Here is a 24,563-nt window from a genome sequence, read left to right as displayed (position 1 = left end):
CCACCTGACCTCTCTTACTCTGTGTCTCTGCAGCAGACATGTCGCTTTTCTCTCGTCACCCGGGAACTTCAAGTTCCCAAGACCTCAGCCCTCCTCTGGTTCTGCACCACCAGCTTTCAACCATATGAAGGTCGCACGCATCCTCTGAGAATCTAGTGACCGTGACAGTCTCTCCTTCATGCCAACACCCCCACGGTTACTCTGCACGGGCAACAGGGTCACCAGAAGCCCTGCAGCCGCAGGCTTCCCCACAGGCCCTCCAGGAACCTGACCCCTCCGCACTCCTTAAATTCCAACCCACGTCTCCTGCCTCCATCACCTCCGAGGCACACGACTCCCAGGTTTCTTGCTCTGTTCCTTCCCGACTTCACACCCACACCTAAAAGCACCTCCTTGTAGCTCTCCTCAAGTGGAACAGCCCTAAAAGCCAATCTCTCAGGCCTCCCCTTTCTCGGCCCTTCCTCTTGGCGGTGCCACAAGCAGAGGGCGCGAATCTCTAGTTCCCTGAGATTCCACGCACTCACACTGCTCACCTTCCCTTCCGACGCCCTCCGCCTTCTGCACTTCCCCGCTGCCCACTGAATACCTACTCAGCTTTCCAAAGCCACACCAGCAGGACAGGCAGTGTCTCCTGTGTCACCACCCTTCTGTGTCTCTCTGAGGACACAGACAGGGACCGATCTGGCTGCTGACACACAGGCACTAGCTTACATACCAGGACTAGCTGAATTAACAACTGAATTCTTAAAAAGAACATAAAAGGAGAAAGAGAGGTCACACGGAACAGACGTCTGAACTGTGTTTCCCAAAAAAAACAACTGACACTCAACTAACACAGAAAAAAAAAAACTTAAGAAAATGCTCTGAAATCCCAAATTTCCTATTCTACACAAATGAGTAATATCTCCCTAAAACATCAAACACCTTGAACCTGAGGGATTATTACCAGGTGAGGGAAGACATAAGCAAAGCACAAACAACATTTTTATGATCACTTTAATATCATTAATGTCCTCTAGTGAAACACAAGTGGCCTTAAAACACATCTCTACAGGCTTTTATCAGTATTAATAACTGAGTATGCTAAAAGGAAGCTTAAGCAACATCCTAAGCATTTTCTAAGACTTTTAGCAACATTTTTCTTTGAATATAAAAACATCTACTCCAAACCTCATGCTGGTGATCGCTTCTGTCCATAAATGGTCAATACACAGTTCGGGAACAATTGGCTCCGTTTCTGGCGTGAGGTAAGAGCTGTTGGAATTACTGTTTGGAGACTGGGAAACACTGTGTCTCCTTGGAGACTGACTGTGGCTCGAAAGGTTGAACCTCTGCACCCCTGAAAAAGAGTGCGCTCCTAAGGCAGGGGAGTGAGCACGGCTGCAGAACAAACAGAGGACAGAGGGTGTCACAATCAACACACAGGCTGGTGTCACACATTGTCCCACAGCGCTTTCCCAGTTCTGTGTACGGGGCCGGGGGGTGAGGGGGGCACATTGGCACAGTCCCAGTCAGAAAGCCGTGTTTTTAAGAAAGGAACAGCCACTTAAATGTGCTGTACTATAGTCTAAAGCTTTAAAATTCTTGTTAGAATTCATTCTCTTAAAACTAAAAATTAGTTCATTTTTTGTTTCAGAAAACAAATTATTTACACTACTCAAAAAGGTCTAAACTATGGTCCTATATATCCCGACGTAATACACACCAACAAAATTATGTCCCTATAGGTAGGTAGACAGACAAAAACAAAAGAAAAGTTCATGCAAATGAAGACGAGCTAGCACCAAAATATATATACAATCCATGTTCATCAAACTGCTGCCACTGAGCGGTAGAAATGAGGCAACCAGTCTGACAAGAACAGGCAGCCTCCCAATGGGACTCCTTGATAGAGGTAACACAGTAGCAGGCCTGGAAATCTTAGGAAAAGCAACACAACTGGGATAATGGCTGTCTCCCCTAGAAAGTCCCCAAGAGCTGGCAACAGAAACTATGAATCCCTTAAAACTAAGGGAAAGCCTGAAAAGCACGTATCTTTTTCTTGGGCTAACTTGGTAAAACAAGGGCACAGCACACTGCGTCGCACCTGAGAGCCGCCATGTTGGAGATGGAAGGAGAACGAGAGTGCAGACTGGGTGAGGAGGCGGAGCGACTCTGGCTGTGGACGGAGGAGTAATTCTGGAAAGGTGAGCCCACGGGGGAGTCTCCTTTGGAAAGGCTTCGGAGGTGTGCTGTGAGGGAGCTACTCATGGGCATGTTCTGGGGGGTTCCCCCCTGTTCGGAGAACTTTAAAACAACATTCTCTTCCTTAGGCCAAAATGATGAGAAGGGGAAAAAATAATTAGATGAAACGAGTAACTTCCTGGTGAGTATTCAGGGTAGATTCAAATTATGACAGGCACAATCTTTCTTTTTTCCTAATTCCCAATCCATTTCAAGCCCGACTGCCCCACATGAAGGTTTCTGGGCTTCCCGCCCCGGTGTCCTCACCTCTGCTCTGACTCTGCGGAGAGCCCACACAGAGTGCAGGCTCTGAACACTGTCGTAGGTCATCACAATGGAGGGCTCGGCGCTGAGGAACACGATTTTCATCGTATGGTCTACCACGTACTGCACCCGTGATGAACCAAAAGGACCTTCAGGATGAAACAGAAACAATCAAGCTTTGAACAATGGACTTTACAAAGCTGTTCTTTATCAAAAGACCATGCAATTCCTAAAGACAAAGCGAAACCAAACCAATTAAGGCACAAAACCATTAACATACCAATTAATTAACCCTGCACTTTGGGTATCAATGCCCATAAAATACATTAAGATGATGAGTGTTACCGGTTTCAGCCTCACATCCATGCAGTTAAATGGTGGAGGTTTGTGTGCCTCGCCCTTACACTCCTGGGCCACAGGTAAAAGAAAGGCCGGGGCTCCTTCAGTCACCAACTTATCTGTGAATCGCAGTCACGCATGCTGCCACGTTTGACTTCCTCACTGCTTCTTTCCTTTGATTATGAAGTTTGTCCTCTCTAATAACCATTCAAATGTGCTGAAAAGTACACCTGTTTCTGCTTCACTAATGACACACGCAAAGTCATCCGAGTGAGTTTAGCATCTACTACTATAGCACCATGAACTGATTTCTAGGTCCTCCTCATTTGACAGCTTCCTAAATGCTTCCCTCTCAGGTAAAATATTAGACAACAAAAATATATAAGTATTTTATAAAAATAATAAGTACTTTATAAAATAAAAATCACTCATAACCCCATCTGAAAATATCCACCATTAATATACTAGGGAATATTCGTTTTTTTCTCCATATATATGTATGTGGAGATATACATACATATATGTATACATATGTATATACACACATACTTCTAATGTTTTCACAAAATAGAATCATATTGCATTTAGTTTTATATCTTACTTAACATTAGGAATAAGCAATTTCTGAGGTCATTAAACATGATTCAAAAACATGATCAATAATGGCCACATACCATTCAATCACAGGCCCCAGTATGTTTAGTTAGGTTGCCTGAAATTGCTACCAAAATAATAATTACCAATAAAATGTTTCTGTAAAACACCAAAAAATATCTAGTGTAGGCTCTGTGGACCATACACTGACTCTTGCAGAATCTTTTTTGTTTTGTTCTACAACACTTAAAAAAGGTAAAAACCATTCTTAGCTCTTAAGCCTTAAAAATACAGGCTGTTGGGGAGATTATACCCAGAGCTGTAGTTTGCGAAGCCGACACAGGAGATAAAAACCTCAGTGGCATTTCCAAATATGTACCTGGGATAAAGTCCTAATAGTAAAATTGGTCAGAAAGTATACTTTTTGAGCTTTCAAGTCCTTATTATTCATAATTATCTATCACATTTGGCCACATTTAAATTTTTTAAATAACCACCTAGAAATACCTGAAGGAAATATTAATAGTTCTGAGCCCCAGCAAATTATGTTATTATGAGCAGGGAAGATGAAATACTAAAATTTACAAAGTACAGGCCTAAGAACCTGTATTTTTTCTTCAACAAACATTTTTTAATTCATCTAAGTATCATTCATTCGCTTATTAATTACTGAGGAACAAAGTCCAGAATCCTCTACAAGTAGGTCATCAAATCTATTAGTTATTCTGCTCGGCTTATAGGCCTCACGTTTAGGAAAAGAACTCTCAAAACAGTTAATAACAGGGTATTCAAAAAGCTCCTGCTTTAATATGAATTATTCTCATAATCAAAAAGGTATTTTTGTAAATGCTTAAATTATTTTTGTAAAACAAGTCTAATTTTCTTAAGTGCTTCATTTTCTTCCCCCAACTCAACAAGAGCTATGTAACAGAGTTTATAAAAATACACTTACTTCCAGATTTACACACAAGTGGGGTTATTTCATCTAGTGGATGCAGCATGCTGAACATGGTGGGTAAAGGTTCTCTAGGAAGAAACAAAGAATCGATCGATCACCAACACAAGATGCCTCCATTTGTACACAAATTTTACACTCTCTCCAGATCACACCAGCGACTAGACACATGCCATCTCAAAAAGCAACCCTCTAGACTGTTATATACTGTTTTTCGCAGTATCTTCTACTTCATGCCTAGACACCTCGCCTCTTAGGCAGGGGAATCCTAAGCAAGCACACACAGAGGGAGATCGGTACAGCCCAGGGAGGGTCTACACACCGCCCTCCTCACATTACAGACCCAAAAGGGCATAAGGCAGTCTGGGTTTGTTTGTTTGGTTCTGGTTTTTAACCTCGCTTATGGAGTAGCGGAGTAGCAATGGTGTCTTTGGCAGCTAAAACAGAAGTTGTGTCTCCTATGCCGATTTACAAAGAAATGCACTTGAAAAGAAAAGGAAAGAGAAAAGCATAGAAAGGGAAGAAAACCTTTAAGTCAATAAAAAGGGTGTCTTTTGAAAGTGAGTGATAGAAAAATGTAGAAAAAACCAAGCCTTCTATGTAGGTAGCCATTTTCTACCATCGTCGTGTCTACTACTTGCACCACACTGAGACCAGCCCTGTGTGTCCCTCCCCTTCAGAGAGCTCACAACTGGCTGGGGGACAGGGAAACACACCACCAATGAGCACCTACTGTTTCCTGTACGCCTAAGATGTGCTAAGCCCTGTGTCAAAGATGGAATACATCAGCTCACTGAACCCTGCATAAATCCTAAGGGCTAAATGAGACTATTTCTGTAACAAGTAGAAAAAAACAAAAAACAAAAGTTAAGAAAGCTCTACTAATTTGCCCAAAGAAGCACCATGAAAACATGGCAGCGCTAAAAATTGAGTCTTGTTATCTTTAAGACATAAGCTTGTTTGATTTTACTATGTGGAGGTAATAAAGCTGTAGGTGATTCATACCAGTGAGGAGTGAACTCACACGTGTACAACACTGAGATGAGAGAAACTGGCACAGATCTGTGCTGTTATCATGGAAATCGTCATCATCCCAAACTCTTAGGTGAACAGTTTTACCCAAGAACTAACACAAAGAAGCCCCAATAATAATATTCTGAACCGAGTGGACTGAATACCTGGGTGGACTTGGAGGCACCTCATGTGAAGAGCTGCTTCGTTCGAACAACAATCCATACTTGGTGGGCCAAACATTTGCAACCTGTCAGGAAAAAGGGGAGAAAATACAGGTAAAGGAAGCTACTCTTTAGAACATGTTTTAGGAAACATGTTAGAACATTAGATTTTCTTCCAATTCAGTGTTACAAAATAATATAAGTTAGTATAATTTTTTTTTTTTAAGTAATTGTAACAAGCAAGTCTAAGGCAAAATCAAATCAATCTGAAACTCCTGCCAGGGGCTGATATCAGCGCTAGGCATGTAAAAGATGATGAGAAACAGAAGACTAATATTGCCATGTGCTTTACTATAAGCAAAATGATTTCTTATTTACCAGTTAAACTCTCAGAAAAGACTTCATAATTTACTTCATTAAATTATTTTTTATGCAAAGGACAGAAAAATGGTAAGCAACAAAATCTAAATTTTAGTTACTTTATTTGAGTGAAAATAATATTAGTGATTACTATAAGACATAAGAGTAGCACTACTTCTGAAAGCAATTAATTCAAGAATAATCTCCAACCAAACACAAATCCATAGAAACACTCAGGTTTACCTGAAAAGGTAAAGAAGCAATGTAATCCTTTCCTTCTATGCTGTGTATGTTAATACACGAGCTCTGCAATATACATATGCATTTCTCTACTTCATCACTACCTGAAAGAAACGGTACAACAAGATGGGTGCTTTTGTTTCAAAACTACCCCAATAATCACAAATTACAATTCCCAACAATACAAATTCTTTAATAAATAATATAAAATGCTTAGGCTAAACCTAAGCCTTTTAGTGGCTACTTATTTTCAACAAAAAAACCACGGGACACCACGGAATCATAAGATACAATAAAATTTCAAAAAGAAACTTACTGTAGGCTTTTTCAGACTTGTCTTGTGATACAATGAAGTCACACCACAATGCCTAAAATTAACACAAAACGCTCTCCTAAGAAAATTGTATCTACATGATAACATAGTCACTAATGGTATTTACATAATAATTATGACATCTACCAAATTGTCTTTCTTCATGAGCTCAACACATACAACATGGGAACATAAAAGAGTTAAGATAAAATTAGACTAATTAATGATAAATATAAGGAAAGATAAACTATGTTTGCAAATAAATTTTATGAAAAGGGAAGGAAAGATAAAATCCCAAAAATCTAGATGGAAGTCTTGCAGCAAAAGTTAACTGAAACAGTGGCTCAACTTAATTTAAACCCTATATCCTACATAAAGTGAAAAATTATCAGAAGAGCTGAAAATTGCAACCTAGTTAATTATTTCCAGATTTTATTCATTCTTAAACCTTCCTAGACTCGCTTTAAAAACATCCTTAGAAAAACTAACAATTTCCTTTTCTTAAAAAGCCATCTCACAAAAAATAAACTAGAAAAGGCCATTCAACTTTCACTGGTATGCTTGACAATCACTGAAAATATTTAATGGCATTTTTACAAGTTTTTTAAATTGTGGTATAAAATGTACCACTTGAGCCATTTTTAGTGTATGGATTCAGTGGCATTAATTACACTCACAACGTTGTGCAACCTCAACATTATCCATTTCCAGAACTTTTCCATTATCCCCAACAGCAACTGCCCATTCAACAAAACTCCACATTTCTCCCTCCCCCAGCCTCCATTCTCTTTTCTGTCTCTGTGAATTTGCCTACACAAAGGACTCATGAAAGAGGAATCACAGAGCGCGTGTCCTGTTCTATCTGCCTTATGTCACTCAGCATCACATCCTCAGGGTCCGACCGCGCTGGAGCGTCCCTCAGAATTTCCTTCCTTTCAAAGGCTGAAAGATACTCCTTTGCAGGCGTGTCCCGCGTATTGTTTATCCGTTCATCTGTGCACAGACACCTGGGTTGTCTCCACCTTGTGGCTACTGTGAATAATGCTGCTGTGAACACTGCTGTACGACTGTTTGAGTCCCTGCTTTCAATGCTTTTGTGTGTGTACCTGCTCGGGGAAGGGCTGATCACATGGTGATCCTGCTTTAACTTTTTCAGGAACCGCCAAACTCCTTCCCACAGTGGACTTTTTACTTTGCCACCAGCACTGCACAGGGTTCCAACTTTTCACCTTCCTCACCAACACGTGTGATTTTCCTCAGTTGTTTAATACCAGGTGTCCCAGTGGGTGTGAAGTGGTGTCTCACTGTGTTTGGATTTGCATCTGCCTAATGAGTAACGACGCTGAGCATCTCTTAGGAGCTCACTGGCCATCTGCACATCTGCTTTAGAGAAATGTCCACTCAAGTCCTCTGCCTGGTTTTTAATTGGGTTGTGTTTGGTTGTTGTCGAGTTGTAGGAGTTTTTAACGGCATTTTAGCAAATGAAAAACCTGCATCAGAGCTTCACTCTGATCTGAAATGTCCAGAGTCTAAGCTGTCACCGTCTCAGCTTCCTTTTATGAAGTCCCATCCTCCCATCTCTGAAACCACGTAGCATTTGCACACGCCCCTGTACCCCATGACTCAGAGATCATTAGCTCCGTGCACATGTCCCTCAGCTCTGTCTCTCACCTCTGTCTTCTCTTTATTCCAGGCACCAATCTCTTTCACCCGAACTGTCATAAAACAGTATCCCAGACAGGAGTCTCTCTACTCCCCAGCCAATGCTACCTATTGCCGCCAAAGTAATATCTTCTCAGAACACACAGCTGAAGATGCACTTTCCATTTGAAAGTCCTTGCTAGGCTTCTTCCGCGTACAGCTCACAATCCGAGTTCCCAGGTGCATACAAACCTCTTCACTTTGGTCCCACCCAGCACCTGCGAGCTCCTCTCCACACCCACACCCTGTGTGCAGCCATTTGGAAGTTAGACTGAGCCATGCTTTTCCATAATTCTTTTTGCTGTGATTCCCTCTGCCTAGAAGGCCCTCTTTACCAGCTTCCAATTCAAACAGCATCTTCTTTGAGAAGTTCTCCCTTAGAGCTCCGCCCCTTGGCTCTCAGCACACTGTGGACACACAGCTATGACACGGCACTTCCATTTATCTGAATACAATTTCAGTGTATTTGTCTATTTGCTCACCTTTCTACACCATGAGGTCTTCCATGGCATAAACTGTAGATTTATCTTTGTCGCCCCAGCACCCAGCACACTGTCTGAGATAGTGACACTAAACACTTGCAGAATAAATGAAGGCACAAACTAAATCTCGGTCACATATACCTTGTATTATTTCTAACCAAAATATAAAATTATTATTTACTAGCAGGAAGTCTACATAATGATGTTTTCCAGAGCAAAAGAACTGAATTTACAAAGCTTACAATCCCATTTCCAAGGGATCTTAAGGTAAAGGAGACAACAGAAAGGAGACCATACACATCACTGCACATCCAGGGAACCTAGTAAACAGGCAGTCGTGCCTTGGAGAAATGAAGACGGAAACACAGGAGCAAACGACCCTCTGGACATCGTCATGTCTACACTAACTATATGCTCCATAGCAGAAAATTATCAAAAGCATCACTGGTTTCAACTCCCCCAGACAGAAATAATTTCACATATGACCTCAAATCTTAGATAATTCCCAAAATATTGTTAAAAGAGTACGATGTTCATTAGGAAATAGTTAATGGGGGAAAAAAACTAATAAGCAGTGTCCAGGGACCAAGATTTCAGTGTTTACCAGTAAGGAACTTAACACTAGTCAAGCCTTAAAACCTCGTCATAGCCTAAGAATTAATTCAACTACTATAAATGTATTCATTTTCCCCCAACTTTTTATTCTAAAACTTTTCAGGAAGAAAGTTGAAATAGTTCAATGAACATCTGTATCACTTCAATCTAACAGTTATTAACATTTTCCCATGTGTGTTTCTATGTGTGCACTTGTGTGCAGGCAGCATTGGGGGGGCGGGGGGCTAACGATCTGAAAACTGCACACATCATGAAACTTCACCCCTATACACTTCATCACGCATTTCCCAGAAACAAAGACATTCTCCTATAACCACAAAAACATCGGCTGTCTGAGAAAATAATTTTTCTAACATCACCTAATATCCAGTCCATTTGCAACTTTTTCAAATTTTCCCAAAAATGTCTCTTTTAGCCAATTTTCTAGAACCAGGATTCAATCAAAGTTCACTGAACAAGGTACAAAAAACAAGAAGGTACATTTGGTGATGTTCCTTTAGTCTCTGCCAAATCTAGAACAGTCCCCACCATTTTTTCCTCCATGACTGACTCCTTCAAGAGACCAGAATGTGGACTGTCCCATACTCTGGATTTCTCTAATTGTTTCCTCTTGGTGTTTTTTTAAGTTTTTTATTACAGAAAATTTCAAATCTATACAAAGTAAACAGAATAACTTAATGAATCCCCATCAACCAGCTTCAATAATGATCAACCTCTGGCTGTTGTTGTTTCTTCTGTACCTCCAACCCTCACCTTATCTCATGATGTTTTACAAATCAATCCTCCAGTACCCATGTTTCCTGTAACTGGAAGTTAGGTCTTCATACCAAAGTCAAACATTCGGGGGAAGAAAACTGAGTAGCTGCCATCATGTCTTCATGCTGCATTACACCTGTAGGTACGCAGATTCCTCTGTCCCCCTCTTAGGGATGGTAACCCCACCACGTGGTGGAGGAGGAGACCCACACATAGCTCCATAGTAGATACACATTTCCTCCCTTTCCTCAACAAGCAACCCACAGGCGACACCTTGGGGCCATGCTAACAGCCTTCCACCCAGTGGCATTTGTACCCATTTCCAATCCTTGTCTCAATCAACGATGACATTGGTGGGTATAAAATGGTGATTTTTCTAATTCTACCATTCCTTCTATATTTATTAGCTGGCATTCTTCTATAAATAATGGAGATGAACTGCATGTCTTCTTTAAAAAGCAGGGAAAGTGCTTAATTCTTTCCCTCAAATTATCAATTTTTCGACTAGAGTTAGGTGTAACAGCCAAGTGCAATGATGGCAAATTAGTTTGTTTCCCTTTCTTTCTAAGTATTACTACGAACCTGAATTTTATTCATCAGTGCTTTGCAGTCAATTATCATCATTGTTACATTATTCTTGTACCTTTAATGTCTTATAAGTTTTTACTGACAATATTAAATTGAATTACTCAAGGAGAGTATTTAAAGATTATCACCAAATTGACAAAGAATCGTGTAAAAAAAGTGATACTGAAAATTTTCTTTTCCTACCATTACCTTCACTACATGTTCAAATGGAAACCCAGCTGCTGAGATCATTATGCTTTTTTTATCATTTCTCTTAAATTTTATGATGAAGCTTTTTTTAAAGTGTTAAATAGTCAATCAAATGCAAAATTCAAATGAACTCACCTGTTGAACAGGACTGTCCACTGTAAACGCTTTATAAACGGCCAGTGCCTGGCTTTTACTTCCTTTGCTCCAAATCACCATATTTCCAGCCACATAGAGTTCCTCGTCATAATCCACTTCTTCTCCAATTTCATTTACACCTTTCCTTAACTGCCAGCTTTCCTTCAAAATTAACACAGTTGTTAGACATGTTCAAGCACGGATTTTTTATTTTTCTGTTTCAGTAGTATGAAGCAAGATTTGGTAATTAAATCAAACAGCCATCCCACTCTGTCTTTGCCTGTGGAGTAAGACTCACTCTCAGCCCAACTCTTAGAAGGTGTGGTGCCACAGATGGACAGAGTGGGGTGGGGTGTGTGGATGTGTGTGTTATCTGTCATAAAAGGATTTCATGAGCAAGAACTGACAAACGAAGTCTCTATAGTATGTGTTTTATATTAGAGTATTACATCATGCTGCCCAAAATATTAACAAACAAAAATCACACCTTACCTATATATTTGAAAAATGAAACCCAAGAGCTTAGGAGACTATAATGACACAGTAAGTATATGGGGGGGTGATGGGGAGGGCAGTGAGACACATGTGGGAACACCAGGGGAGCCTATGCGCCATGCAGACTTCCCTGCTTCCCAAGTGCACGGATATTCACCTTCCTTCCCTGGTCCCAACAGTCCAAATAAGCGAGAGAGAAAGGTATAGATTGCTAATTACATACAAAATCTCCCTGAGATTTTGGTATCCCAAAAGGGATATGAAAATGGAATAAGATGAGGAAGGCTGATTTTCTGACACACACAATGACATCCTATCCCCCTACCTAAGAACTACGTACTACTGTAGCTACTTCAGTGGCTTTTCTTTTCTCCTCTACACACACAAAAGTCTTTTGCAGCACGGACCATCCCTAGCTCTACTATCTAATCAGCAAATAACATGAAATCTGGTCTCCACATTCCAAGTGAAGAGGCTGAAAATGGACCATAATCAGACTGATACTCATAATAAAACTACGAGTTATATAACATCTAAAGAAACAGCCATGACACTGTATGTGATAAACTCATTATTTTTAGCCTTGATAAAAATGACCAAATCTTAGCCTCTACCCAAGAAGTAGCTTCATACTCATTTCGCACTTGCATCTGGGTACCTTAAATTACAAGTGGACGCATTACTCTGCATTTCAAAAACAGAGTGAGAAACTTAACGGAACCTTGTGTTTTTCATGGATTGTAACCTCCTGAAGGGATCCCACCAAGCCAGCAGCACCATCAGAAGACCGGAACTCAGAGGCTGGCTGCAGCTGGCGAAGCTGAAGGTTCAGAGCGTTAGGGTGGTGCCTGCAGTGGTCTCGACCGAAAGGAGCAAATTCCTGCAAATCCCCGGCTGCAATCATTGTTGCCCTGTCTTCATACAAGTTCGACATGGGTTCCAAATATCAACATTATTTCTGTATGAATTGAAACACATTCTGGTTAGATGTTAGAGTCAAACACAAAATAAAAAATATCATGAAAGTTTACAAGAGTTCTTAATTTTTAGGTAAGTGTCACATAATCCTATCACACGGTGGGTGTACAAGTGATCATTATATCAATGGACATTCCAGATCTGACTTTTTCAGGTAATTACAGTTATTATTTTACAGTTACATTGTCATTCCATAATTAATATTACAGTTCCTTTTTTGTTGCAGACAGATGAACAGTTACCACTGTAGGAAACTATTGGGATGAGAGTAGCACTTACATCCCACAATACCTATCCTATGTTTCCTACCACTATACACTAATTTTTCCATATTTCACATTGAAGTATTTAGACAAGTTGTACTTCATAGGCCGATGACTTCCCAGCTCTCGATATTTAACATCATTTCTGTTCAGATGCTGGAACCTCATTTGAAAAGCACACCTAACGGATCACTGGCATATTGATATGAAACAAAGCAAACAGAACTCACGTATTTCTTCTAATTCATCAAAAGTTAAACCACTGCTTTAATAAGCTATCACATGTCATCAGTAATACTGACACCCCAATCCACCTAAACATACAACCATAATCAATTCCAATTTTTGGTCAAACCTAAGGAAGTTCTGTGCATGAAACAGTCATGCTTGTTTGCAAATTTAAGAGTTCTATCTTCTACTTGACATAATCTAGTACAGTTCAGTTTATCACTATTAAGGTGTGGATGAGCTGTGGGTGGAAGCAAGCCCCTCTACTTTCAGAACATTTCTACAAACAGGAAGTCGCAGCCAGTCAAATTCTGACACTGCACAATGTGATGTAGGAGGTGGATGTTAGTTTTGTCTCCGAGACAACACCTATGTGAAAATCGGGTTCTGTGGCATCACATTTAAGCTGCAATCCTCAAACATAGAAATCAAAACAAACACTAATGTCAGCACTACAGACAACCTTTAAAATGAGTATTTGAAATGCATTCACACTAAAAAGAGTTGAATTTAACTTAGTTTCTCTCCTGGGGTCTTTCAGGCTCTTTGCTGCAATATGTCAAGGCCCCTGGAGTCCCTATGCGGCTCTGCAAGCGTTGCAGTTATTTTGCTGTTAATTAAACTTTCTTCCTCAGACAACTGTACATCACAATCATGACACTTTTCTCCTCCTGCTAAAAGTCAGTACTGAGAACACTTACACTAGGAATACGACTGAGACAGTGCCTTGGAAGACTGACAAGAAAACAATAAAATTCAGCTGGTCTTCTTATATTCTAGTCAACAGGATGACCAACATCTTAAAATTCTGAGAGAAAATTACAAAATTATTAATCATAGAACTATTTTTACAGTACAATATCTTGTGCTGACTAAGGCAACACGTTTAATATTTTAGTGTACCTCAAACCTGTATGTGTTTACTTATGGGGGCAACGTAATGAGCCACATATATAAAAGCACTATATTAAACTGACGTGCTGAGAATGAAGACATCATCAGTGCTCACTAGAAACCAAGCTACCCTCCCAGAGGCGACCGCGAAGCTGGTTCAAGAGGACACCGAAAGGCCCTGCGAAGGCACCCCGAGTTGAGTCTCCGCAAAAAGGCAGAGCTTCCTCCGCCTCTTCAGGTCTTCAGGGGTCGGTGAAAACAACACGCGGAGAACCTGGGCCTCAGAAAGCCCCGTCGCAGGGGAAGGAGCCCCTCTGGGAGCTGAGGCCGCACGCGGAGACGCGTGCAGCGCGGGGAGGCGCGCCGGAGAGCCCAGCCCGCAAGCTGCGCTGCCCCCGGGCGCTGGGTCCTCCCTTCCGGTCCCGCACCGTCGGCCTCGGGACAGGTGCGGGGGTCAGGGGACACGCGCTGACCTGTCGCCGCCGGCAGGGCCCCTACCTGAGTAACTCAGGACGCGTCAGGCGCGGCGAGCCCCGGCTGCTCCCCGAGGGCAGCGGCAGAGTCGGTCACCGGGACTCCTCGGCTGCTGCAGCTTCTCATTCCCCCTCCTTCCCTACTCTGGAGGAAGAGTGAGCAGCACCTGAGGAAAGGCGGGCGTGAGGCGGGCGTGAGGCGAGAAGCTCTGGAGAGCAGTTCAAATGGAGGCGGCCATCTTGGCTTCCCGTCGTGCTTCGCGCCGGGCCAAGCGGGAGCGGACCTAGCGGGGCGGGGCCTCAGGAGCGGCGCCTCGCCAGGAGGCGCGAAGCTGCCGGCCGTCCTTTGTGCAGTGAGTATCGGGAAGGATGCTGGGGCCTACCTGCCAGGGTACCTCCTCCTTAGGGCAGCGTGGGGCCTGAACCCTTTGAAAAGTCTGTTAAAGCTATGGATGCCTTCACGAAAACGTTGCCTGCGATTTCTGAGCTTCACAGACAGCCCTACCCGCCTTACCGCCCCACCCCGACCCCCATGATTCCTAGACCTGGGTTAAGAAGCCCAGCTTTACCCAGCCCTCCCTGTCTGGATTTAACTGCACAATAACACACTTAAGGAAACTAGAAAATTTCCTTGAGTTCTAATCTTCTTTTGCGCAGTATCCCTGGGTTAAAAGTATTGATAGGCATCCTGTTGCCTAAGGAATAAAGTTCAAATTCTTTATCCAGAAATGTAAAATTGGCTGAAACTTCTTGTCTGCACTAAAGTGGTCTCATGGAAGTCCCCAAACACACCTTGCACTCTGAGGCCTTCGTATGTGTGTTCTTTCTTGTCACTTCATTAGGAACGTCAACCTTCAGAGGTTAGCTCATAGGCCTCTTCTCAGAAGGCTTCCCTCCCAGAGGAAGGAGCCTGCTGAGGAATGAATGCGTGTGTCCCCCGAGATTCTTATGTTGAAACCTAAAGTCCTGTAAGATGGTGTTTGGAGGTGGGACCCTCAGGAGGTGCTTAGGTCCTGAGGGTTGAGCCCTCATGAATGGGATTAGGGCTCTTATAAAGAAAAGGACTCCCTGGAGCCCTTCCACCAAGTGAGGGCACAGCAAAAGAGACAGCCGTCAATGAGCCAGAAAGTGAGCCCTCGCCAGATGCTGAATCTGCCAGGGCCATGGTCTTGGATCCCTACTCCTCCCACCAGCTGCCTGGTGGGGTAGAAATAGGCTTTTCACCTGTTTGTTGGAATCGTAGAGGAAAACATTTATGCTGTCTTTGCATTTTGCTAATTTTGACTATTTACCTCCCTAGGTATCCTGTGAAACAGTCAGCTGAACTGTCTTTGCAGACTTCTCCAAGCCTTATGCATCATCACACTTGGTAGGGTGGTTTGTACGAAAAATGGTGTGTGATTAAGGTATTGGATATATTTCTCTGCAACGTGTCCTCTCACAGAGCACAGCGAACTGTGTGGTAGGTGGGCCAGGTCAGGAGCTGTGGCCTTATTCATCTCCTTAATATTCCATAAAGGAGGTCATTTTTCTCAGTGAATCAGCCTTTTACTGCTGTTGGACCTTGACATGGTTCAATTCTGCTGCCATTTCCACAGTGCTGTCAGGAACCTCTTCCCTGTGTCCCAACAGACTGTGTTAGTGTGCGAGGGCCGCCATAACATGTGACCACAGATGGGGTGGATGGCCCCCGATGCAGATCAGAGCCAGGGGAAGGCGAGAATGCCCACAGGGTTTCCACTGCAGGACTGGGAAGCTCCTGAGCATTGATCCTGCAACAGTTGTATATGTAGCAATATCTGATGTAGCCGAGGGGGGACAACTCCACATTTCTGGGCATCCAGTGGCCCAAAGTTCACTGACAGTCACTCTGAAAAGATGCACATTTGTAGCAAGGGTGGCATATCACTCAAATCTGGCTTTTCTACATTCTTCAGCTCTGAAATCTACTTGGTTCTTTTTTTCACGTTGTTTTATGTTTTCTGTCTGTTTGTTGAACTCGTTTTGTTCTTGTACTGTTCTCCTTCTGTTGTCATATTGTTTACCTGTGTTCTCTGAGCTGCTGTAGAGTGATTATTCCGACACCTTCTTCACTGTACCAAGGCAGTTGAGTTTCGTTTTGTGTGCTGTGCCTTTTGGTCCATGTCAAAGCCAATCCATCAAATAAGCTGTTAGAGGACTTTGTACCCCCTTGAGATATGACATCAAAGACCATGTCTGCATAATGGGCCCCAAGTAATATGTTGCACCTAATCCAACTGCATGTTCCTTCCACTGTCATCCCAAATCCCTAACATCCCATTTCTTCACAGTTTTTCTAGATTTCTGTCTGTGTGAACTGGGGAAAGGGTACAACTCGTTTGGAGTGTAGCTGAAGTCCTCACAGGTCACAGTTTATACCGCACTCTTGGGACCTGCTGGGAGCTGAGTCTGCTAACAGGTCTGGAAGCAAAAAGGGCTGTGGGCGCAGGTCCTGAGCAGGGTAATAGAGCCTTGCAAGGCAAGTACCTCAGGGGTGATCCTTGTGGATTTAGGAGAAGCAGAGGCAAGCTCCTCAGGCAGGAGTGGGAGGGCTTCTTCTGCACAAAGAAGACTGCACAGTTTTGGAGTTCAATGTGCCAGCTTAATCAGGAACCACCCATGTGTCCCCATTCCAATTTTTAGGACCCCATTTCTTCTAAATCATCGCTATCACTTTCACTGCCATGTGGACAGGCATTCAGTTTTGGTTGTAATTCACCCACTTGCAGGATGAGACTGCGTTAGGTTTTCAGACATCTCAGCTCTAAAGTTTGGGAAGTAAGAGTTTCAGGGAAGATATAGAAATTTCTCGGCATTTGAGGGGCGCTTGCGTTGGAAACTGGACACCTTGAGCTCACCTTTGTCTTTCCTTATTCAGTCAAGTGCAAGTAGGAGCAATCACCTAACTTTGTCACATTTGTTAGTTTGTAAAACATGATCTAAAATATCAAATTCATGGTCACCTAGAACCTTTTGTAAAATACATATTTGATTAGGAATATCCAGTGGTGATCCTTTGTATATCTCTATTACTACCTTGTACTATGGACTGTCAATGCCTTCTTCCACACTGGCAATACGGTCGTTAGTGCCTTTAAATTTAATCAGATTTGAGAACCAATTCTAGAAGATCCAGGATTGCTTGAGAAAACACATCTTTTAGGTTCTATTCCTCTAGAACCATCCTGTTTACCAAAACCTGTATCCATCAGAGTTCTCCCAAGAGAAAGAATATGTATATTTCTAGCATGAAGATACGTGTGTTTATACATACATGTATGTATGCATATGCACATACACAGAGAAACATATAAAGAGATTTATTTCACGAAATGATCTTGTCCTTATGGGGCTCGGCAAGCCTAAAGTCTATAGGGCAGGCCAGCAGACTAAAAGCTCAGCAAGATTTTGTACTGTGATATGAGGCATAGTTTCTTCTTCGAGAAACCTCAATTTTTCCTCTCAAGGGTTTCAGCTGAGTACAGACCCCCCCCCCCCATTTTCAAGGGTAACAACCTCCAAAGTCAACTGATTGCAGATGTGTTCGGTCAGATAACTGGGTACTATAGCCCAGTCAAACTGACACATAACACTAACCATCAGACGTTGCAAGAGCTCTTTATCTGTATAAGTACTAGACCTTTCACGGATCTCTACTTTGCTAATATTTCCTCCCATTGCATGGGTTGTCCTTTCCGACCTGATAGTGTCCTCGGAGGCACATGATTTGGGCGTATTTATGAATTCCAACTTACCTATTGTGTCTGTCATTGCTTGTGCTCTAGAGGTGGTACCCAAGAATCTATCGCCAAGTCCACGATCGTGTGTGATATGTACTCCTTTGTTTTCTTAAAATTTTATAGTTTTAGCTCTAAAATTTAGGTTGTTCTCCCAAAGGTGGCGCTAAAGCTCAAGTTTGCGGTCTCTCGCTGGCCTGGAGACACCCGCCAGCTTTCCGCCGGAGCTCGGAGCCCTCGGCCTGAGCTCGATCTTGCCGAGGCGGGTGGAGGGCACGGAGGGCGCTGGCCGTGGGGTGCAGGGGGTGGGCGAGGCAGGCGGAGCACTAGTGGTGCCGCGCGCCCACCGGGGGTCCCCGAGCAAGGCAGCTAATAGGATCCGCATCCCTTTCGTGTCCTCCCAGAGTCCTACGTGCAGCAATCCCTGCCTCTTCCCGCCCCCCTCATGCCTTTCACAAGTCAGTCCTCTGGATGGGCCAAGAGAAGCCAGCCCCTGGGGTGCAGTCCCGAGCGTCTGGGGAAGCCAAACTCGTCGTATTATTATTAGTGCTCAAACTGGAACTTTTCCGCTGGGAACCTGGGCTCCCTCCCAGGAAGTCTCTGTTCCGTGCGTGACTGTCTAAGACATTGTTTTCCACGGGCTAGACCGTGGTGGGGCGGGGCTAAGGCTGACTCAGGGCCACCGCAGGGCCCAGGTCCAGGGTCCAGGGACCTAGGTCTGTCTGCCTCTTACCAGCGCACGGGTGGGCGAGACTCCTCCCGGCCCGGCGAACGTGCTTCATCCCACAGCCCCCCGCGGACGCGCTCTGCTCCGTGGACACATGTCGAGCTGTTCCTCTTCTTCCTGAATTGTCACTGGCGATGGAGGGACAAAAAACGAGGCACATTTTATGGCCCCGTGATGCTGCCTCCCTGAAGTGTCACCTTTTGATTTTCTAAGTTCCTATATATAAATCACTCTGTTTCTGAACCCCCTGGTATATGTCACTGATTTTTTTTTTCCTCTTGAAGAAATGCTATGCTTTCAGTATGCTAGACTTTTTAATATGTTTTCATACCCGGTAGCACACTTCTCTCCTCATTGCTGCCTTTTGAAATATTCTTGAGGCTGTTTTTGCAGACTTTTTCATTAGAATCGGCGGTGCAAATGCTATGACAAACACTTCAAACTTGGGCTGGCCATGTGTTGAATTTATAGATTCATTTGGAGGAAAACAAATGTTATTTGCAATTGTGAGTTTTCCCACTCACAGATCTGCTCTATCTTTCCATTTGTCCTTTACTCATCATTCTTTATTAATGTGATCCAGGTGCACATGTAATATGATTGATACACATAATAAAAAATATAATATGTGTTTAATACAATATATACTACACATGGCTAATACATTATCTGGTCACACTTAGCTCTGGCTAGTTTATAGAATTTGTTGCTACAGTAAAGGGAAATTGTTTTCTCTACCACGTTTTCAAACGGTTATTTATGTTGTATATGAAAAGGATCAATCTTGACCTAACTTCTTGATTCCCATTATTTGTGTGGGTTGATTCTCCGCACTTTTTAAGGCATGTGATCTTGTAATGGCAGCTTTGTATCTTTTTCATTCTCTAGCCCTCATAGGAGTGTTTCCTTTTCTGTTTATGTTGCTAATCTAAGACGTGGTTTTAGTGTTGACAGTAGACATTCTTCTATTGCTTTTGTTTTGAGTGGGAAAGCTATTGATGTTGTCACATCAAATATGTCTGTGGTACATTTTCAATTCATGCCCTATATCAAATTAAAAAATATTTTCTTCAAAAGTTTCTAAATTGCTCAGAATTTTATCAAGATTTGGTGAAGCTATTTATTGACTTCTATTGAAGTGCATATTTTCCCCTTGTTAATTGTATGAATTCCATTAATGTTGAATGTTTATTACTGGGTAAAACTTTAATTGTTCACAGTGTGCTATTCTTTTGTAAAACTGCTGTGAGTAAATTTGCACTTAGGATTTTTGCATGTATTTTAAATGAATTGCCCTATAGTTTTGTTTTGTTTTGTTTTTGTTTTCAACCATCCTTGTTGAATTTTAAAATGTACATATGAAAAAAGTATTTGTTGTAGGAAGGGATGTATGAGATAATGCATAGATGTATGAACTGAGAGAGAGAATCAATGAAAAAAGGTGGAAGTATTTGATGAATGAATTGAAAAAAGAGAGATAAGGAGAGAGGAAGTGGACATAAGAACGAAATGGAGAGATCACAGGACTGGGCAGATGAATGAATGGGTAGAATAGTGTATAGACAGATGGTGAGACTAAACCACTGGACAAACAGAGAAAGCGGGGACTGAATAGATAGCATAACGTCAGTGTCGCCGTTGACTTTTGATATAAAGATAGACTCAGGGACATCTCTATAAACTCTACCACAAATTACAAAATCACTGTGTAGTTGGGTTGTTTTGGTCACAAGTAATCAAACCCAAACATACATGGCTTAGCAGAAGCAAGTGCATGTCAGCCCCTGTAAGTTGTGATACGTTCTGCACAAATCACGGAGTTTATTCTTCTCCTTTGACAAACTGAGTCACACACTTCTTGACCTGTTCGCTGCACCAGGTAGAAAGGAATCAGGTTAAGCCAAAAAAACTTAGGTCTCTTTTGTTGACCATTGTCACCTCCAATAGATTTTAATTAAAAAAAAAAAAAGAACTTAGGTCTGGAAATAAATGGGTCACATTGCTTCTACACAATGAGGAATAAGCAGTTCTCCACACAAAAATCTGGGTGTACATGTTGGGAAGTATCTAACACTTGTCCACAACAATTCTGCTGCTCAATCTTAAAATCCCAACTGCAATGTTAACATCACATATCAAATTCACACTGACATGGATGGAGCGTGTTATACTCTGCCTGTGTTTCATGATATTATACAAGAAAAGACAATGGCTGTGCTGTCATGTTAGGAGCAAACCCACATTGCAATGAGAGCTAAGAACAGAGCGAAGGTCACTGCATAAAACAGGAGACTGTCCACAGTCTGGGAGAAAATACTGCATGTACCTGACAAAGGCTGAATCACATGTACTGAATTCCTACAAACAACACAAGAAGTGGACCATGGACTTGAACATTTTATGAAAGATGATATGCAAATTGAAAAATAAACACAGAAAATGTGCTCAACATTTTCAAGACCACGGTGAGATATGTCTTCTTACCCACCAGAATGGCTAACAGTCAAATAACTCATTTTAAGGATTTCAAACTTTATTCTGAGAGTAGAGCATTGAAGGACTGACAGCACAAGTGGAAATGGTTCTTAAAATGATCTCATTTACTGCATTTGCATTTTCTTGGACTTTGTCCTCATGGAGAGCATGTTTGGATACAAAATCTCTCCATGGAAACTCCTGGTTAAAAGTTTATCAAAACAAGGCAATACAAAATATTCTTTTTAAGGTTAGAACAAGAAACACCATACATGTTTCTGGATATGTGTACATCTCCACAGAATGAGGATAAATATCTGGATCTAATTGTTCTATATCTTTAATGCTTGTTTGATAAGAAATTAGGGAGATAATAATGATAGAACTAAACCAGAGACAAGTCCTCTGAGATACCCTACATGGAAAGCAAGAATATTAAAAAAACAAGGAAAGTTGAAAAGCCCTTGATAGTGGCAGGTAGCTGCAAAATTTGAGATGCCCAGAGCCAGGCTTGTAAACATACAAGCACAGAAATGGAAGTCCGGCGAGGTGGGGGTGAGGGGCAGGCAGGGGAACGAGTGGCAGAATGTTTATGTATAAAGATTTTCACCTAGTTCAATAAAGTTACTTACCTAATGTTTTTTGCTGGTCTCAGCCTATCAATAACAAATGTGTGGCTAGACCAGCCCTTGTGGTTCTTATGATGATTGCAAAGCATTCTTCAGCAATAACCAATGGGAAACTTTGTGTGTGGGGGGGCAGTGGGTTTATTATTTACAGGCCTGGGAATTACACTGCACACCTCGAGCCACACAGGGAGGTTGCAGGGTGAGGGGAGAGGAGGGGAGGGAGGAGAGAGAGAGAGAGGGAGAGAGAGAGAAGAAAGGGAAGAAATAGAGAAAAAATTAAGGTAAATAAAGGAAGGTAGAAGACGATGAGAAGTAAAGGTAAAATTTACAGATAAGGTAAACGAAACGTGAGTGTAATAAAACGTTTAATACAAACAATGAAAAACTTTAAGAATTGAAACATGATTTAGGAAGTTGTGACTTTTTATATCACATTAAAATATATATTTTTCTTCAACTATATTAGAACAAGATTTTAAAGACAAGAAAAATGTTTTTTAAAAAAGGAAAAGAAACCGCAAGAAGACTAAAGAATGGATAGATGAGGTCAAATACAGTAAAAGTAGAAAATAAATGGAAAATAGTCATCAGAGAGCAAGGCAATGGACTGTTGTAAGACTATGCCATGAAACGAATAACAAAACATGATAGACCTGTATAGAAACAGGAAGATGAACAAGAGGATGAACGAGGGAACAAAACAGATATTTGTGAGGTTGTATTTTGTGTTTTGCTGCCTTAATGTTCTGTGATACATAACCCACTTCATGAACTGAGTTTCTTGCCACAGTGTATCTTGATAGCTAAGCATGAGATTCATTTTTTAAAAGTACTATTTGGTTCAGAAAAAAATTAAAACAACTCCAATTTTTCAGTAAAATCAAACTTCGTCTTTGGTTTCACTGAAACCAAAGGTGGATCAAATTGGACAAACTTCTTTATCCCCATCTTCAATACTTCAAAACACACACACACACACACACGCACACAGTTTGTATCTTGAGACCAATTTCTCCATCTGTACAATAAAGAAATTGGACTAGATGCTATTTTTCTTTTTCAAAATAAACATAGATTTCTTTCATTGTAAAAAACAATGCATGGGGGTGGCCGGATGGCTCAGTTGGTTAGAGTGGGAGCTCTCAACAACAAGGTTGCTGGTTCAATTCCCACATGGGATGGTGGGTTGCACCCACTGCAACTAAAGATTGAAAACAGCGACTGGACTTGGAGCTGATCTGCGCCCTCCACAACTAGATTGAAGGACAACTTGGAGCTGATGGGCCCTGGAGAAACAAACTGTTCCCCAATTTAAAAATTTTTTTAAATAATAATTCACGGTTAATTCATGAAAAGGGAAAGTTTTAAAATAAGTGAAGGTCATCCACATACCCAGTTGGAAATAATTATACATATCTTTATACATTTTCAGGTATGTAAATATACACTTCTCCATATTTTAAAAATCATCTTATGTTGTATTTCTGTTTGATAACATACTCTACTTACAATATCATTAAAAATATTTCTGAAAAACAATGTTTTCTAGTATCTTCTCCTGATATACCATAACTAAGCTCTAATTAATGGTCTTAAAAATTATTTTGTTTCCTGCTTTATGAATAATTCTGTGATAATCATCATCGTATGGGTACCTCTGAACATTTATTCAATTATTTTTTAAATAATTTCCTGCAAATAGAAATTTGATTTCAAAAATGTGCATATCCTAAATTTAGTATGTATAAATTTTGAATCATTTGATCAAGTTCAAAAAAAAAATCCCTTGGAATTTTGATTAGGATCTCATAGAATTTATAGACTAAGTTAAGGGGAAGTCATTCCTTGGTCCTTTATTATTTTTAATAGTCAGATCTTATTTGAATATGCCAGGAGATAATATATGCATATCCCTATGCCAGTTTACCCCTTCCATTTTTTAAAAAAATTACTCTTTTCAGTTACGGTTATCATTCAATATTTTATGTTAGTTTCAGGTGTACAAATTGGTAGCTACAAAATAGTCACGGGGATGTAAAGTACAGCATAGGGAATATAGTAAATAATGCTGCAACAACTATGTATAGTGCCAGGTGGGGGACTAGACTAATGGGGTGGGGGGATCACTGCACACGTTGCAGAAATCCCTGCTTCCTTCACAGGTGTGTGTTGAGCGCCTCCTGTGGGCCAGGCACGAGAAGTGCATGTTGGCGTAAAAGTCAAACTAGCAAGCGCATGGATACATAAGGTGAAATCAGCGTGCTGGGTGCTCTGAACAAAAGATAAGTCGGAGTAAAGAGAGGAATGAGGAGAATGATGGGAAGGTTTGTGGGAGCGAGGTGGATATTTGAGGCCGGTTATGTCTCGGGACTATGCGCAGATGACCAGCAGAATATAAGTCCCCAGGTGAGCCCCCATTTTGGGCCCTGATACCGAAGTGCTCTAGGTGGCTCCTGATTGGAGAAAGTATATCCATCCACGTTCTTTGCAGAAGGGAGGACGAAGGACCCTGCCCCTGGCCTCTCTTGGCCCCTTTAATTGTGGGGCATGCACACATATTCTTACTTTACTGCTGTTGCTCCGTGGTACCCTCTTCCTGTAATAAACTGTAGGCTTGCGTCCGGACGTGTTCTTCAGCTATGGATTCCTGTTTGGCACTGACTCATACAAGTGCAGTGTACACTGTGTTTGATTCCATCATCTGAATGGGTCAC

General features: G+C 41.7%; 1 protein-coding gene across 2 annotated transcripts in view; it reads right to left on the bottom strand.

Moving 5' to 3' along the window:
- ANAPC1 (anaphase promoting complex subunit 1) overlaps positions 1-14,511 on the bottom strand; it is a 75,604-nt gene extending 61,093 nt beyond the window's left edge. Inside the window, exons 1-10 of one of the 2 annotated variants that reach the window (XM_019714512.2) lie at positions 14,286-14,511; positions 12,146-12,382; positions 10,930-11,091; positions 6,467-6,518; positions 6,154-6,254; positions 5,554-5,636; positions 4,373-4,446; positions 2,491-2,636; positions 2,087-2,307; positions 1,171-1,380 (exon numbers count right to left, since the gene is read on the bottom strand). In XM_019714512.2, the coding sequence (XP_019570071.1) occupies positions 1,171-1,380; positions 2,087-2,307; positions 2,491-2,636; positions 4,373-4,446; positions 5,554-5,636; positions 6,154-6,254; positions 6,467-6,518; positions 10,930-11,091; positions 12,146-12,358 (1,262 nt within the window). In that variant the 5' untranslated portion in view covers positions 12,359-12,382; positions 14,286-14,511. The remainder of the gene's footprint in view (positions 1-1,170; positions 1,381-2,086; positions 2,308-2,490; positions 2,637-4,372; positions 4,447-5,553; positions 5,637-6,153; positions 6,255-6,466; positions 6,519-10,929; positions 11,092-12,145; positions 12,383-14,285) is intronic. The other variant, XM_074332495.1, reaches the window with a different exon arrangement.
- Between the last annotated feature and the right edge of the window lie 10,052 nt (positions 14,512-24,563).

Source organism: Rhinolophus sinicus, linkage group LG05, assembly GCF_036562045.2.
Source record: "Rhinolophus sinicus isolate RSC01 linkage group LG05, ASM3656204v1, whole genome shotgun sequence".
Taxonomy (NCBI): domain Eukaryota; kingdom Metazoa; phylum Chordata; class Mammalia; order Chiroptera; family Rhinolophidae; genus Rhinolophus; species Rhinolophus sinicus.
The sequence above is the reverse complement of the archived record's forward strand: the minus strand, read 5'-3'. Positions and strand labels throughout refer to the sequence as shown.